General features: G+C 50.8%; 1 protein-coding gene across 1 annotated transcript in view; it reads right to left on the bottom strand.

Moving 5' to 3' along the window:
* Positions 1–17,864, bottom strand: part of LOC138066522 (otoferlin-like) — an 80,038-nt gene that overhangs the window by 35,965 nt on the left and 26,209 nt on the right. The window contains 18 exon segments of the mRNA XM_068936388.1: positions 215–401; positions 760–847; positions 1,890–1,927; positions 2,229–2,411; positions 5,330–5,461; positions 5,961–6,024; positions 6,362–6,474; positions 7,960–8,076; positions 8,925–9,015; positions 9,489–9,589; positions 10,173–10,293; positions 13,584–13,767; positions 14,264–14,372; positions 14,781–14,989; positions 15,724–15,910; positions 16,269–16,455; positions 17,511–17,629; positions 17,631–17,674. Coding sequence (XP_068792489.1) covers positions 215–401; positions 760–847; positions 1,890–1,927; positions 2,229–2,411; positions 5,330–5,461; positions 5,961–6,024; positions 6,362–6,474; positions 7,960–8,076; positions 8,925–9,015; positions 9,489–9,589; positions 10,173–10,293; positions 13,584–13,767; positions 14,264–14,372; positions 14,781–14,989; positions 15,724–15,910; positions 16,269–16,455; positions 17,511–17,629; positions 17,631–17,674 — 2,274 coding nt within the window.

Raw genomic sequence — 17,864 nt, 5'->3', positions numbered from 1 at the left:
ATGTTATGGGACTTGGTTTTCAGGGAATGGGTGCCCAGTGATCTCAGAAAACCACTGCAGGGAATAAAGGTCTCTCCTACTGGCCACCAAGGAGCAGCTGTCTCCAGGGCTGGGGAAGGAGCCTGGGCTATTTTGCTAACTCTCTGCCAAAGGGAAGCCTCTCTCTCTCTACCATGAGGAAGGTGTCTCAGTCCTCCCCTCATATTAGCTTTGCCTTTGTCTCCTTCGTTAGAGACCTCCCGCCAATCAATGAAATGGGTCCCAATGGCCACATCATGGACTTTGTCAGAGTCTCGGACCTGGATCTTTATCCTCTTGCACAATGGGGGGAACATTCCTGTGAAGACTATTTGCTCATTCCAGAGGGGCTCGTAGCTGCTCTTCCGCACAGATGTCTTCCCCTGCCAAGTGGGAGGAGAAAGCACATGTTTCACAAGGGTCTGAGCCCACAAGCCACCCACCTTCTTTCAGACCTCAACTCCTCCCCTGCTAATGACCATGATAGCAACATGTGTTCTGCTCGGGACTTTCTTCTCCCAAATAGAGACTGCTGGAGACTGCAGACTGCTGCAACCCCCTCGTAGTCTGGGCAAGAGAAGGGAACGTGGCACAGGACAAACAAGCAGCTTTGTCACACAGTTCAACATCTACATGCCAGGACAGCTGAGATCATCCTTGGCCACGTAGTCCCAAACCTGCATAATGGCTAGCCCTGCTCACGTTATCATGTCACAAAGGTATAGCAAGCAGCTCACCCACCTTCTGCCCTGCAAAGAACACCTCCACATCGGGGTCCACCAAGTCCTTGCTCTCCCCAATGAGAGCCTTCTTCACATTGGCCATGAGGCTGGTGTTCATACGGGGCAGCCCCTCAGCTCAATAGATCTTTAGGTAGAAACGAGCCCATTGCCGCTCCGGAGGGACCCCATCTGGAAGGAGGAGGTTCCTGCAGCATCAGAAAACAGGACTCAAAACAGCTCCTGGGCCTGGCAGGTTTGTCAGGAGAGACTTGCAGAAGAGGGAGAAGCTGCCCCACTTGTGGAGCACAGGCTGTGAGGAGGTGGAAAGGTAGCCATTTCTGCAGCCCTATATTTTATCATAGTCCTGTTCCTGCCCACCCTCCCGATTCAGGACGGGGAAGGGCGGTTTCATAAGGGAAACCTTATGGCAACACATTGAGGTGCCTCAGAGACAACCTGCATCTTTCTAAAGGGATATAGTCATTATCAGCAGTGGAGCCGAGGGGAAGACTAATCTCTACCTAGTTTAGACATCTGCAGCAGCCCAGATGAATGGGATGTTAGAAGGGCCTTTACCTTTGGAAAAGGCCCTCATACCCTGCCAGGGTATAAGGAGAACTGGGGTGGTTATACTGGAAGGAAACTTGAGCTCCATGAAATGGCTTCTCGTGGCAGGTCTTGCCTCTTCTCTCTTCCCCGAGAGCTACAGAGGACGCCGTGAACAACAGTTCTAAAGGAACTTTGTCCACAATAAAGTGGGATAATAGCATGACTGCAGCATGGAACAACAGTCCAAAAGAGTTCACATGCTGCTTTAAGCCCCTTGGTGCCCAGCAAGTCAAGAAGGCTGTACTAGCATTTTCATACTAGCGTGATAAGCTTAGTTGCTGACTACTTGGGCAGAGGCTGAGAGATGGACTTGCAAGTCTGTGATCGCACTTGGAGATATTTAATTGACTTGAAACACTCAGGGCTACAACTACGTTTTAAACTCGCTTGACTCTTCTTGCATGGCCTTTCAGATGCTCTGGGGAGTTGAAGAGCTCTGCCCACTCACATCACCTGGCAAACACACAAACTGCTCCTCTCTGTCCTTACAGTGGGTAGGGAGACCTCAGCCATCATTTCCCATCTTCCCTTCAACCTCACTTCTGTGGCTCCCATTCAACAGCCAACTGGAGCAACAGCTAAAAAGTACGGACATCATGTTGGTTCACATCAGGCTGGTGCTGGTATGCACAAGTGAACAACCAGCAGCAGAGGGTCTGAACTGATATAAAGGACTGGTCTGTAGTGATGTGACCAGGATTTGCATCAGTAATCTAGCAACTCTCCTCTTTCCGAGAAACAATCTAGTTGGCACTTCTGATTGCAGTGCACGACTACTAGAGGGGCTGTCAGCCTAATTGGGAAGGGATGCTGTCCTTACTGAATAATCCAAAATAAAGTGACACGAAAAGCTCATAGCTCATTCCCAAGGAAGGATACAGGAAACTGGCTCCACGAATCCTCAATATCATCCTCATCTGTCTCATTGGCTTTATGTGGTGTCTTGATGTTGTCCCCTTTCCCTACCACGGCAACGGCACCCTCCAGATAACCTTTAAGTCCAGCAGTGAGACCGACCCTCAGGGTCAGAAAGGATGGCCCGTTTGCGATAGAACTGGTGCTCTGAAAGCCATGGAACAAGACAGACATTTATCACAATTACAGGAATTACTGCGAGCACTGGGCATGTCTGTCCACTTGACTGCAGAAGCCTGCATGCATGCATAAAGAGACCTCTCCAGGTGTGAGGAATTCCAGACAGAACCCCCTGAAAATCCATTGGGAGGATCTGCCCAATGTTGGAGACAGAGAAGCAATGGGATAAACTGCCTGTAGAGGTGTGGAGTTTCCATCACTGGACATTTTTAAGGCCTGGTGCCTCTTAGATGGGCGAGAAAGATCTCATCCTTCTGTGGAGTAGATCAGAAGAGACGCTCTCTTCAGATCCCTTCCAGCATCGTTTGCTGAGCCCCCCTGAAATGGAAACTTAGCTCTCAGGACTCTTCAGAGGGGCAGAGTGCTACAAAAAGGCCTGATGCATAAGCTAAGATAAAATCCCAGTGATTCTGGATGTCTCTTCTCTAAAGGGAAGTTTCAGGTCTTCCTTACGCTGGCATGCTGCAAGCCCTGGGCCCTCCAAGGAGCCATGCTCTTCTGTACAGAGCAGGCATTTCTTAGTCTCCTCTCCTGCAGATGGGTTTGCTTCATCAGTCTGCCAGACACGTTCAAGACGATTCACTGATTCAGTGACTTTTCAGGCAGAAGCTCAGTGGGGAGCCTGTCACGGAGTAGGGCTGATCCTTCCCAAGAGCAAGGGTATGGACTGAATGACCTCTCCAGGGACCCTTCTGGACCTCCTTTATACTAATCCCAACCATGCCTGCTTTCGCTGCGCACAGCGAGTGCAGGATGCTGAAAGCTTCCACATTTCTTTTATGGTTCTATAAAACAGGCTTCCCTGAAACAGAGGTCCTCTAAACAAAGCCCACGATAGCACAGTGGATTTTAGTAGCACTCATTGGGCCCCTCTGTGCTAAGTCAAGGCAGGCTGTAGCATCAGTGAGCAACATGACATTCTCACAGAAGCTCTAATTAACCTCTCTTTCTTTGCACACTGGGCATCTTCCTGTCTTGGTCTAAAGGCCAGCCACACAGGGCTAGACCTTCAGCTCTCGGAAAGGTCAACATCTTGCCTAAGCAAGCTAATCTAAGCTTCTTAGGAGGTCAGTGGAGAGAGAATGGCACATCTGAGGACAATTCTACCTGCGTGCATTATGCCTTATCCTAGAATGGGATATACCATCTTCTGGAGAGGCTGAGGGCTCTTTTCGGACTGCAGAAGGAGCCTAGATGACATGCTTGCACCCAGGATACTAAAATTAAGTTGACTAAGTGTTGCCAAAGGAAACTAGTGACTGCCTGGCTACCTTGCAAAGACATTTGTTTGATGGTGAAGGTAGGCATCTATATGACCCCTTGCAAATTGTGGTGACATACCAGGCTGGGTGTAAACAGTTCCAACATCCACCTTGAAGGAGCCTACCAAAGTCCCACTGCGCAAGAGATTTTTTGAGTGGATCACCTGAAAAGCGAGGGAGAACAACAAGTCAGAGCTTTTTCTGTGCCCAGCCATGCTGGGAGGGGTAGGGCTGTTTCTAATGTTTGACACTGAACCCTTCTAAAGGATTTGATGCATCTTGCTTAGTCCGGGTAGGAGATATAATCACTTTGTGAAGCACAGTGTGGTTGGCAGCTCTTGTTTAGCAGTCTTGCAAGCAAGTGTACACTTGGATTCAATAGAAAAAAAAGTAAAAAAAACCCCATCTTTGAAACAAGATGCAGTGTTCCAGCCACTATGGCACCAAACACTGAGACATTCTCCTCAAGGAAGTGTCCCAAAGATGCTTGAAATCTATGCTTTAATTCCCTTCCTGGGAGAAATTACACAGCCAGACTATGCATGGGATAGATGTGGATGCTCCTAGCCAGCCTGCTTTGATCTGTGAATCTATGAATCTCCTTCCTAGTCTTCCTTTGCGGCTCTGGGGAGAGCTGGAGCCTCTGTTTTGCTCTCATTATTTACAACTCTGAATTTCCTCAAGAGCTGTACCCACCCTCATGCTTCAGGGAATCCACTGGCAGCCTCAGGAAGCTCTTGCTTCTCCCCAAGCCTAAAGAGACATCCTGAGACAGGCTTAGTTTTGCCTAGCTAGGCAATACCAGAGGTCAGCCACAGAGCAACAGAGGGAACACGAGTGGAGGGGTGTGTGGCTGCAGCAATAAGGACACTGACAGAGGGATTGGGGGGGTCTGCAAAGGAGGTGAGGCTCGTAGGACATGAGGGCTCAGAGAGAGGGACTGAGCACCTCCGCTCCTGCCACAGGTCTCGCATCAAGGGTCTAAATCCATCCCAACAAGTAAGTAAAATGGGTTGGTTTCCACCAAAGCCCACTGAAAAGGGCAACACAACCATGCTCACTTATGGACAGCTTGATGATCTTATCGAACACGACATCTGGGGGAACATGGAAATCAAAGACAAAGCACTGAAAGAGAAGGAGCATGCGTGAAAGCAGGGAAGCAGGCATGGGCTCCTTCTGAATTGAAGGACAACATTATGGTCCATATCCCACCAACAGAGACGTGTCTGGGCAGAGGAACAGCCTGCAGTTCACGTCACAGCTGCAGAGGGACCCACGTCAGCCCAACAACTGACAGCATCAGTGATCTGAGAAACTAAAATAAAGCATTAACTTCTTGGAAAAACTGAGAAAGTGGGCACAGGCTCATTTAATTTGAAACTGATCAAGTGAGGGGTTTTGTTTTGCTTTGTTTTTTTGTCACCATTTTGTAAAATACCAGAGGGCCAAGGTTTCATCCCTCCTTCTGCATGGTTTCTGATTTCATCTTACTCCAGCAAAAGGTAACAGAAGAAAAAGAAAAAAACCAAAGTCAAATAAATGTCATTTGCTGTCAAACTGCAGTGTAGGCCTTGAGGAGCAACGAGCCTGGAGCAGCACCTCAGGAAAAATCCAGCTCACCTCATTGTAGTAAGGGCAGTTAGTCGAGTCCTTCATGGACGTGCATTTCTTTTCATCTCCAACCTCCACACAGGCCACGGGGTCCATGTTGAGCCCAACCAGCTGCCGTGCCTCAATGACTGTGATGCTGACCTGGGGAGAGAGATTCATGGACCTCCACCTCGGCTGCCCTAAACTGTGTCTCCACCTGGCTCTCCTCTCCAAGGTGCTTTCAGTGCCGGGGTGGCAGCTGGGTAGTCTCTCTTCATCACACAAAAGGGACAGGGCTGCTCCTACAAGCCTGAGAGCGCTGAGGCATGGCATGGGAGGTAGGAGCATCAGAGCAGCCCTGTCCGTTCAGATGGCTCTTCTGCTCCAAGAGCACGTAAGGCACAAAGTTGAACGGATTTAGCTAAGCTGCGGGAGCAGATACTCTGCTACTGATGCCCTAACTGGCTTAACTTGCTTCTGCTAAAAAATACAAGGGGTAAACCGCTCATAAAAGGAAGCTGATAAAAGACAGCTGAGCTCTCTAAAGAAGAGGACAAGACTGCCTGGCATTGATTGCTGCACAAACTGACTTACTGCAGAGGAGCTGAGCTGCAAATGCAACCTCCTACCCCTCACCCAAAGCTACACCAGCTTAACAAACCCAGCTCAAGTCCCTTCCTCGTTTAAAGTGCAGCAAGGTAGGTGCAAATACTCTCAGACTCCTTCTGAGGAGGTAAGCAGCTAAGGTCACCGCTCTGTTCCCTCACCATTCCCAATGAAAACCAGCCTTGTGATACTCCTGTTTGCACTGGCCAATTAACTGAACCTCTTGCTCTGTCTTGCACATAATTCATCTTGCACCTTCCTCCTTCTCCTTACATTCTGATTATACTATTCCCGAACCAGGGACACTCAGTCCTCGTTGTCCTCGCAACTTGCTTTAGGCTTTTTACGCGTATAATTAAACCTCTTCCACATACTGCTCTACTGCATCTTCTGTGTTGCTCAACTTCGGGGCATCTTCCTACAGACACAGGCACTCACTTCTCCTCATCCCCTCACTTCTCCTCATCCACAATGCAGCAGAGAATATCCTTGCAAGGGAGACGGCTGTAAGCAATGCGTTTGTTGTTGCTCATCATCCAGATGAAGAGGTCAGCAATGGTGTGCTGGGGCTGTGAACACCAACAAAGAGCCCTGTCAGCATCTTAGCCCTTTCTGACCCCTGACACACCGGCAAGGTGAAGCCTAGCAGGAAAGAAACTGGGATTTACATTTGTTCTGATAAAATTAAAAAAAAAAGATATTAACTCCAGATTGGAAGGCTGAAGATTTTCCCTTTCTCTTAGTTCAGTGCCCACGAGGACTGTAGGGCAGGTGCCCTGCACTTCCATTCCCTACAATGGAAGCAGCTCCCTGTCTGGACATCTCCTATCATGCCTTAGAGCAGAGGAAATAAGTTATTTTGTAATGGGCTATTTCACCAAGCCTAGGAGCCTCGCCCATATTGGGAAATGAGAACAGCAAGTGCCAAAACTACAACTTCCACGTGGACCAATAACCCCAAATGGCTGCAGCCATACAGACCCAGGTAGAAACTGCACGAATTTCAGAGGAACTGCAATTTTCTGCAGGAAGGAACAAAAGATTTTGCAGAAACAGAATCTTTTTGGAAATTTTGTGAGCAGCTCTAACATATTCGGCTATTAACTGTCACCCATGAGGTGGAGTGAAGCAAGAGTACACCGCAGTGATAATAATTAGATGGCTTCATCTGAAAGCTCTCCAAAGAGCTACCTACTTAACAATTTCCTCTACTTAGCAAAAATCAGAGATGGCTGCAGGCTGCTCACTTGAATATTGGGTGGACATTTGCCACCTTCTGGGGGCTGCTCCCCTGGGGAATTGCACGGCCTTGTCACGGCTCAAGGCAGGCAAAACCATCCTCTAGCTCAACTGCAAGAGGACCCAGTTCTGTTACTGTCTGGGAAGGGCTCTTCAACTTATATTAATGCTCATCCTTCCCAATCCAGGAGCGTATAGGCAAACCTGGGAGGCATGGGGCAGGTTATAGACAGACTATGCAAAGTTGCCAGATGGTGAAAAGTATACTGGTGACCTATTTCAGGCCAGGGCCCTGCCTCAGGCCCTGGGCCAGGCTGGGAAACTCCCCCACCTCAAGGGGTCCCTCCAACCAGCTCCAGGGATGCCCTGTCCAGGGCTAAGCCTGGCCTCACCTGCGGATGGGTTAGGGCTGGGCATTTTGGCTTGGGCTCACGGTGCACCAGGATGGACAGCCAGGGCTCAGTTCCCACCACAGACTGGTTAATTAGCACACGAGATATAACGGTTGTAGTCAGTGGAGGGAAGTGGTCACGTTGCCTTGGCTGAGCACTTCTATTGGGTGGTCTGAAGAGAGGTCTAAGCACCTGTCTTGACACAGGAGGAACATACAGGTCCTTTAGAAAAGGAGCAGAGCCCAACAAAGGTCTTTTCTTTTTGGACTGGCTCCTTGCAGAAGACCTGTCTCACCAGGGAACTCTCCTGCACACAGGATTTGCAGAGGCCTCCATCCATCCTGGCTGCTGCAGCCATCCAAGGAGCTGTGTCCATAAGCTGACCCAGCTAACAGGCACTCTCCCTGTGGAGGGCCAACTCACCTCATCAGCTAACAACCAGAGTTTCTGGAGGAAGTTTTGCACCAGCTTCACCTTGTCTTTCATGGTGGTGTTCTTCACCTGCGAGCGCAGAGTCGTGGCTTGCTGACCCATGTTTTCCTGTGATTAAAAGGGAGCCCAGGACACATCGTGAATGAGAGCACAATGGAGCACAGAGAAGGCAAAAGCAGAAGACAGGTCTCCCTGCGTTTAGGAAGGCGTGGTGAGGACACAAATGCCTTAGTCCTGCCATGTGCATCCAGATAATGGTACTTCTGGCACCCCTTTGTTAACCTCAGCAGGATATAGGAAGGGTCCCACAGCACAGAGGTTTCTGCCCCAGCAGGACCTGCCATGGGACAGAGAGGTGTCAGTTGTGCTTATGGCATTTTACAGTGGCTTCAAGCCTTGTCTTAAGCATAGCCTCTCCCCTTTCCCTGACTCCACTACAAATCAGCATCTGGCAGTTCAGAAGAGGGGACATAGAGGCTTCCACAGGTCACATTCATCACTCTGTTGTATGCAGCTGGCTAAGGAAGCTTCATTGCGTCAGCTGGATAAACCACTTGGTCTTTGTACAGCTCCTTTCCAATACGTTGGCCTACCAGCTCCAAATACCCAGGCTAGAGCTAGCCCTGCAGCATCTATACTCGGCAGAGTCCCCCACATTCCTGCTTTCCCCTCTCCTGAACTCTTTGACAATAAAGCGACTCCTTTTCTGCACTCCGGGATTTCTTCCCAATGAAAAGCAGAGCGTGATGGAGGGGACGTAGTGGTGTGGACCCAAGGGTCATGTGGGACCTGTGCAAGACAGGAAGTGCTCTTGGGTCCCCCTCTTTAGCAATAAACCTCAAACCACCAATCCACAGAGACTGGAAGTCAAGACCCCTAAGGACCAAGGATCCCCACCGCATTGATGGGGACCAGCCCCATTCCCAAATCTTCCTCCCCAGCTGAATCACACTTACCAGCTCCCTCATGCAGGACTCGAGTCTTTCTCGATCCAGCCTCGTGCGGGAAGAGTGGTGCCGGTCCTTGTCAGCTAAGGTCACAAAGCGCCTGATGGAAAAGCTCGTCAGCATGAATCCTGCGAGAGCCTGCTGGCTCTCTGCAAGCAGCCTTGCCAGGCTGGATCTCTGCTAGCAGTAGGGCACTTGCCTACACAGAAGCACCCTTGTTCTTTCAGTGTGCGCTGCAATCGCAGCCAAGTGGCCTATTTACACCCAGCACTCAGTGACGTGCATGAGGAGAAGGTACCACTCAGGCACTAGTCTGTGGAGGCCACAAGACTGAGTCTGTGTGGCTTTCATCACTGGCTGGGGGTCTTTGGAATTCAGAGGTGAGTACCACCTCGCCCATGCTCCAAGGCAGAAGGCAATCAATATGGTGGTGTGCTAAGCCAAGAAAATGATTGCCTATCATCTCGGAGCATAACGCAAGGGGAGCTCATGCTCTCAGTCCCATGATCTTGCCCATATCCCAGCTGAGAGCACAGGTCTGTGGTGGGCAGCTTTTGCTAGTCTTTTACTCACAAGCACCCACTGCTCAGCTCCTCCAGGACCCCTCAGAGCCAGCGCTCCAGCTGTGGCTTCTCCGTCTTGATCATTTCCTGCACATCACTGAGGCCTTCCTCCTGGAATGGCAATGGGGGGGAAGCAGTGAAGGGGGCAGTGGAGCAGAGCCCCACAGCAGGCTGAGGTTTAGCACCACAGCCACTCCATGAAGAGCAGCCCTGGCACTGCCAATAGCACACACCTGCTTCTTCCCCAGGCTTTCCTGCCACAGAGCTCAGCTCTGGCACATGTTTGGCTGGGGGAGGTTGGCTTCAGTTGATGTGAATTTCACCTCTCTCCACCTGCAGGCATCACAAAGGCTCCTCAGCAATCAGTTCAGGCTACAAAGGAGGCTCTGCCACAAGAGTGGCTCACTCCAGGAGTCCAGGCAGGTAAAGTCTCCCACCTTCCTTCAGCCTTCCGGGGGACACTCTGGGTCTGACCCACACCAAAATTCATTCAACCCCCAGGGTTTGGCCATTCATTCTGTGGAGTGTTTAGTATTGCGGAGCTTCCTCTTTCCTGGCATGAGTTTGATAAAGGCTCTCTGCAACGGTCTGGCCCTGCTTTGTAACAAGCTGCAGAGACATGCAGGGAGCCGGGATGTGCCAGGAATGGCCTACCCCATCCCCTGAGCCAGCTCCATCCCCAGCACATACTGGCCACCTTGTCTGCAATCTTGTCCATGATGGTGGCATTATACAGTCTCCGGCGCTGGTCTGGCCACCAGCTCTTGATGTACCTGCAGGCCTTCTTCTCAAAGTATGGCACGTGGAAGCAGTTCCTGCAACAGGAAGCAGAAGGATGTTCTGTGGTAGGGCCACTCCCAGACAGGAATGGCCATTGCCCCCCACCTCCCCCAGCATGTCAGAGTGCTGGGATGGGGAAATGGATATACATGAAGTCAGGCCAAGAGGAAAGGCGCTGGGAGTAGCATATATGAATTGCACGTTCAAGGACAGAGACTCCATCTCTCCTAGCACCCTTCCGCATCTGGAGTACTGTGTCCACGTCTGGGCTCCCCAATACAAGAGAGACATGGAGCTCCTGGAGTGAGTCCAGCAAAGGGCCACTACGATGATGAAGGGACTGGAGCATCTCCCCTAGGAGGAAAGGCTGAGGGAGCTGGGACTCTTCAGCCTGCAGAAGAAAAAATTGAGGGGGAATCTCATCAATGTGGACAAGTATCTGAAGGGAGGGCGTCGAGAGGAGGAGGCCAGACTCTTCTGCGTGGTGCCCAGCGACAGGACGAGAGGCAACGGGCACAAACTGGAGCACAGGAACTTCCATATGAATAGGAAGAAAAACTTGTTGACTGTGAGGGTGACAGAGCACGGGACCAGGTTGCCCAGACAGACTGCAGAGTCTCCTTCCTTGGAGATATTCAAAAGCATCTGGACACAGTCCTGGGAAAAATGTTGTAGGTGACCCTGGTTGAGCGGAGGTGGGGGTTGGACTAGATGATCCCCAGAGGTCCCTTCCAACCACAACCATTCTGTGATTCCTAGCACCAGACCGGTCCCCACCCAAGTCCACAGCTAGGCCAGCCATGCCTGGGGGAAACTTTCCCCTCCCAGCCAAGGCCCACCCAAACTGCCCCCAGGCATGCCCTGCCTGGGTTAACCCCTGCCTCTGCCCAGGGAGGGTTGGGGCTGCCTGCATTGGCCAGGTGCTCCAGTGTGACAGCGCGTGCAGGCAGACACCATGAGCGAGCACAAGTGAAACCAAAGCACTAACACCCTATTCTGAAAGCCAGCGAGCATTTCTTATAGACCCCCCTGGCCTTCACAACAGACAGAGGTCTCTGCTGTTTGCAGAGCTGCCAGATTTCCATTCGTCTGTGGGATGGACGTGGCATGGAGAGACAATAGTCATGGCACAGAAAAGGCGGGGGGGGAGAGCCAGGATCGCAGGCATGCCCTGCAGAACAGGTTCATGCTTCTGGTTTGCCCAAGGCAGCCTGAGCATCCGCTGTGAGCCAGGATTCACCCTGGATAAAGCCACTGCAGATCCTGCTGCAACTGGAATCACCCTTAGGTTACAAAACAGCTTCACTTCATCTTGTGAAGCTATCTGGGTTATTTTTAGCCAGATGATGTCAGCAGAGTCCCACAGTTGATGGGGAAACTCCCTGTGCTCTGATAAGGCAGTAGGAAAAGCCTTCTGAAGCTCCAGGTGCTTGCGGTAGTGATAGGCGCCACACAGGCAAGCGTGGGACTCAGGATGGTGCAGCCCCTAGAAGAGGGGTTTGCTCTAGGGTGCTCCCCAAGAGTTTAGGAACCCCGGGCGCACCACGGCCAGAGCCACCACACTGTGGGGGTGCCGTAGCCTCATGAGTGCACAGCATGAGTGCAGAGCAAACCTAGTCAGCAAAGGAGAAGGGACACCGCAGACTCACATTGTAAGCATCTGGATACCTTGGAATTGCGCACTGATAGCTGCTGACTGTGCACACTGATAGCTGTTAAACGTGCAACTGTTAAACATGCACACTGATAGCTGCTGAATGTACTGATAAGCATCCTGTTGACCATCCTGTTGGCATCCCTACTGTTATCACCTAAGACCATCCGTTCCATTGTCCAGCTATGGTCTGGCACTGATCAATGAACTAAGCCCGGGAAGGATAAAAGACAGCAAGCCACATACCTCTGTGTGGACTCGGACTCACCGTCAGCTGGCCTGCGGACCCCACAACCCACCCATCAGCGGGGACGCCCCTGATGCCAACTGCCAGAGAGAACCTGAATCCTCTTGGCGCAGCTCGAGCGTGGTGAGAACAAGCCGGGGAAAACTATACCGCAGGGCTGGCCCATAAGGACAAGGAAAGGGCGAGAGCGGTCATTATACCGTGCATCCGAGAGCAGTCATTGTACTGGGCTTCCGTGGCTTAACCATAGAGCTCTGATACGTGGGGGTTTTGGATTCCTTACTATACTTCTTAGCCTTGTTATACTTGTAGATTGTCTGCTGGTCATGGTTTAGTGTTGTCCAGTGTCCGTCATACGTGCAGAACCGCTTAGATCTAATACATTCTTACATCTGACAAAGAACCATCTCTCCAGTTCAGTGCAACTAACCCCAGAATACAAAAGAATCCCGGACGCCCCACTAGTGGCACGTCACAGGTCGAAAGCATCGAGTAGACTCACATTTGCAGCTGTCTGGATCACCTGTCTGTTAGGGTAATTTCTACCTGCACATCGCAAAGAATTGCCTCAATTCTACAGAGGGAGAACCTGAAGCAGAGAGAACAGAACTCATCTGCCCAGTGAAACTCACCAGTTTTGGCAGTCCCAGGAATAGGATCTACTTTCCCCATATCCTGATTCTCTGACACTGACACACGAGAACGAGGCATGCCAATAGTTAGAGGGAATGGGAATAGACAGACTGACCAAAAGAGAGAGAGAAGCTACAAATCTAGACACTGAAAGGATTAAGACTTTTACCCCAAACTCCTGCTAACCCATCCTCATGAACTTCCTCCAGTAGTTTCTGCATCCTCTCCTCTCTGTGTTTGTGACCTCGGCTAGCTTTTCAGATCCCAAGCGATTCCAAATGCACCTTGCCCCAGCACAAATTACCTTAATTACTGAAATCTATACCTTATTTCAAGGTAGACTTTTTGCCAATCTCTAAACGGTCTCCAGGATGCTTTCACATGTCAGGCAGCTAGAGAAATCAAAGACACAAAGCCCAGGCACCTCCCTCCCTCTTTCCTCCCTGATGGGCAGAAGTGCGTTTGTGCATTCACACATTTGCTGTGGCATCAAAGGGTCCTAGGCTCAGATACCTGGCACACAGGCCAACACCTTCGGGCAAGGAACTAAGTCACATCTCTCCCCACGAGCTTTTAGGTCTGCTGCTCCCATCAGCCTACAGACCGTTCAGAAACCAGATGCTAATTCCCTCTCCTGCAAGGCAAGGGAGCACACTGCCTCTCTGTTTCCCAGCTGCTGGCAGGAGACAGACCTCTCCTACCTCACTACAACACTGCAATGTCCCTTCCCTCACTTTCCCCTTGCCATGTTCAGCAAGGCCGCCCTCTGGTGGCCAGGAGGGCACACTTACCTGTCTGTGACCAGGGGTTTCATGGGTTGAGATGAGCAAAGGGAGACCAGCTCTCCATCCTCATCACCGTCTTCCTCACTTGAGTTCTGCAGCAGCTCAGACTCTGCTTCGTCCCCATCCCCTCCATCTTTCTTCCTCCGCAAGGTAGGCTTGGCCATGCCATCTACGGGAACCAGATTGTTACCTCAGGAAAGAAGTCACAGGGCTATAACTCACACTGGGGTTAAACGGGCTCAGTCACCTGCCTTTAATTCAGGCTGGGGAGCAACTTCCTCTGCAGGAACCATGGGGGACAGTGGAGTTCAGCTTTCTGAAACCCTGACCAGGGATTACAAACTAACAACAGAAATCTGTCCTCTACTCATGCCCCCTTCCAAGCCACTAGAAACATACATCCTTCCTTTGGTGGTTAACCTCTGGAAACGCAAAGCCAGGTGCTCTCAACTGAGAGATGGAGCAGATCCACTGCTGACAGGAGATCACGCAGCAAAGAGCTCATCTGGGGACACGCATGGCTTGTGCCAATGAAGTAGCCATCACCTTCTTCCTAAACTGAGAGCCTCGGATGCTCTGTCAAATGTTAGCATGGAAAGAGGGGGTAAACAGCCTGCTTTTGGCCTTGGCTCCTGCAGTCTCTGCCGGGCATGTTTCAAAACCAACCTCCTCAGAAAACCACCAACCTATTGTGACCTCAGAGTTGATGGGTTTGTCACCAATCTTCCTGTCCATCACGGTAGCTTCCAGGAAGGCTCCAAAGAGGAAGAACTCCTCCATTTTCCCAGGACAGTTCTGCAGGAAAAAAAACAGGCAAGTAGGATACAAGGTTAAGGTCAGCTGGATGGACCCTTAGGAGAACAAGCCACAGGGCAGGGGGTCCCAGAAGGCCACATTCAGCACCTTGAACACCTACACGGGCTCTATGAAGGGGACGTGCCACTGTCTAGGTTTTCATGGAGACTATGAGGGTTTTCTCTCCCTCTGCTCAAGCCTTCTAAGAGATAGGTGTCTGGCTGAACTCGGTGTCTAGGCTCACTGCATGTTCCTTTTGAATGACCATAAAACCTGAAAAATCTTTGCAAGATTTGTTGTCATGCTGGGGGATCCAGTGCTTTTAGTGCAACACCAAATAAAATCCTCAGTCTATGAGACCAGACATAACTACCAAGGGGACTGAGCAAACTATCACTAACACCCAGCACTTGTCACTGGCAACCAAAGGGTCAGGGAAGACTCACATCAGCAACTCATCTCCAAGATCTCCACAGCAAGGCTTATCAAAAGCCTGGCCCGGAAAGAGACGCCTTCACCCAGACCCTCATTCAGATCTTGGTGCTCATCCATCAGGGTGTAGTTCCGAGTGGAGCCATACATGTTCACCCAGGCACGGCCAAAGGTGGGCAGGAAGCCTGCAGGAGACCAGACACACACGTAGTGAAGGGGATGTGCAAGAAGGAGGGCATGGCTTTGTCTCAGGGCTCAAGCTGGCTCATGGAATGGCATCACTTCCCTGCTCTGGGTATTGTACTACAGGATTGAGCATGCGTATGTGTGTGTGTGTGCGCGTGCACATGGAAAATACACACTTGCAACAATACATGGAGATGATTTTGTGGTGACAGCAGTGAGGGGGATTGTGCAGCTCACCACGCCAAAGACACACACAACTACTCCGTTGGGCAAGCCACCCAGCATGAGGCAACAGAGAGGAGAAACCCTCATTAGCCACCTTCGTAGAGCCCTCTCTGCTTTTACATTGGTCCTGTCCACATGTGCACTAGTGCATTTGTGCATGTGTGTGCATTCGTGTGTGCATGTGTGTCTGTGTGAACATGAGAGCCTGTCACATATTCATCCATTCACGGCCATGAATTTTCTGGAAGGGCCAGTTGTTCTTGGGTGTCTTTTCTTTCAAGTTTCTGACTGGAGGCATGTTATGGGACTTGGTTTTCAGGGAATGGGTGCCCAGTGATCTCAGAAAACCACTGCAGGGAATAAAGGTCTCTCCTACTGGCCACCAAGGAGCAGCTGTCTCCAGGGCTGGGGAAGGAGCCTGGGCTATTTTGCTAACTCTCTGCCAAAGGGAAGCCTCTCTCTCTACCATGAAGAGGGTGTCTCAGTCCTCCCCTCATATTAGCTTTACCTTTGTCTCCTTCGTTAGAGACCTCCCGCCAATCAATGAAATGGGTCCCAATGGCCACATCATGGACTTTGTCAGAGTCTCGGACCTGGATCTTTATCCTCTTGCACAATGGGGGGAACATTCCTGTGAAGACTATTTGCTCATTCCAGAGGGGCTCGTAGCTGCTCTTCCGCACAGATGTCTTCCCCTGCCAAGTGGGAGGAGAAAGCACATGTTTCACAAGGGTCTGAGCCCACAAGCCACCCACCTTCTTTCAGACCTCAACTCCTCCCCTGCTAATGACCATGATAGCAACATGTGTTCTGCTCGGGACTTTCTTCTCCCAAATAGAGACTGCTGGAGACTGCAGACTGCTGCAACCCCCTCGTAGTCTGGGCAAGAGAAGGGAACGTGGCACAGGACAAACAAGCAGCTTTGTCACACAGTTCAACATCTACATGCCAGGACAGCTGAGATCATCCTTGGCCACGTAGTCCCAAACCTGCACAATGGCTAGCCCTGCTCACGTTATCATGTCACAACGGTATAGCAAGCAGCTCACCCACCTTCTGCCCTGCAAAGAACACCTCCACATCGGGGTCCACCAAGTCCTTGCTCTCCCCAATGAGAGCCTTCTTCACATTGGCCATGAGGCTGGTGTTCATACGGGGCAGCCCCTCAGCTCAATAGATCTTTAGGTAGAAACGAGCCCATTGCCGCTCCGGAGGGACCCCATCTGGAAGGAGGAGGTTCCTGCAGCATCAGAAAACAGGACTCAAAACAGCTCCTGGGCCTGGCAGGTTTGTCAGGAGAGACTTGCAGAAGAGGGAGAAGCTGCCCCACTTGTGGAGCACAGGCTGTGAGGAGGTGGAAAGGTAGCCATTTCTGCAGCCCTATATTTTATCATAGTCCTGTTCCTGCCCACCCTCCCGATTCAGGACGGGGAAGGGCGGTTTCATAAGGGAAACCTTATGGCAACACATTGAGGTGCCTCAGAGACAACCTGCATCTTTCTAAAGGGATATAGTCATTATCAGCAGTGGAGCCGAGGGGAAGACTAATCTCTACCTAGTTTAGACATCTGCAGCAGCCCAGATGAATGGGATGTTAGAAGGGCCTTTACCTTTGGAAAAGGCCCTCATACCCTGCCAGGGTATAAGGAGAACTGGGGTGGTTATACTGGAAGGAAACTTGAGCTCCATGAAATGGCTTCTCGTGGCAGGTCTTGCCTCTTCTCTCTTCCCCGAGAGCTACAGAGGACGCCGTGAACAACAGTTCTAAAGGAACTTTGTCCACAATAAAGTGGGATAAGAGCATGACTACAGCATGGAACAATAGTCCAAAAGAGTTCACATGCTGCTTTAAGCCCCTTGGTGCCCTCTCTGTCCTTACAGCGGGTAGGGAGACCTCAGCCATCATTTCCCATCTTCCCTTCAACCTCACTTCTGTGGCTCCCATTCAACGGCCAACTGGAGCAACAGCTAAAAAGTACGGACATCATGTTGGTTCACATCAGGCTGGTGCTGGTATGCACAAGTGAACAACCAGCAGCAGAGGGTCTGAACTGATATAAAGGACTGGTCTGTAGTGATGTGACCAGGATTTGCATCAGTAATCTAGCAACTCTCCTCTTTCCGAGAAACAATCTAGTTGGCACTTCTGATTGCAGTGCACGACTACTAGAGGGGCTGTCAGCCTAATTGGGAAGGGGTGCTGTCCTTACTGAATAATCCAAAATAAAGTGACACGAAAAGCTCATAGCTCATTCCCAAGGAAGGATACAGGAAACTGGCTCCACGAATCCTTACCCCTCAATATCATCCTCATCTGTCTCATTGGCTTTGTGTGGTGTCTTGATGTTGTCCCCTTTCCCTACCACAGCAACGGCACCCTCCAGATAACCTTTAAGTCCAGCAGTGAGACCGACCCTCAGGGTCAGAAAGGATGGCCCGTTTGCGATAGAACTGGTGCTCTGAAAGCCATGGAACAAGACAGACATTTATCACAATTACAGGAATTACTGCGAGCACTGGGCATGTCTGTCCACTTGACTGCAGAAGCCTGCATGCATGCATAAAGAGACCTCTCCAGGTGTGAGGAATTCCAGACAGAACCCCCTGAAAATCCATTGGGAGGATCTGCCCAATGTTGGAGACAGAGAA

This window comes from Struthio camelus, chromosome 3 (assembly GCF_040807025.1).
Source record: "Struthio camelus isolate bStrCam1 chromosome 3, bStrCam1.hap1, whole genome shotgun sequence".
Classification (NCBI taxonomy): domain Eukaryota; kingdom Metazoa; phylum Chordata; class Aves; order Struthioniformes; family Struthionidae; genus Struthio; species Struthio camelus.
This window is presented reverse-complemented; position numbering and strand designations above follow the sequence as displayed.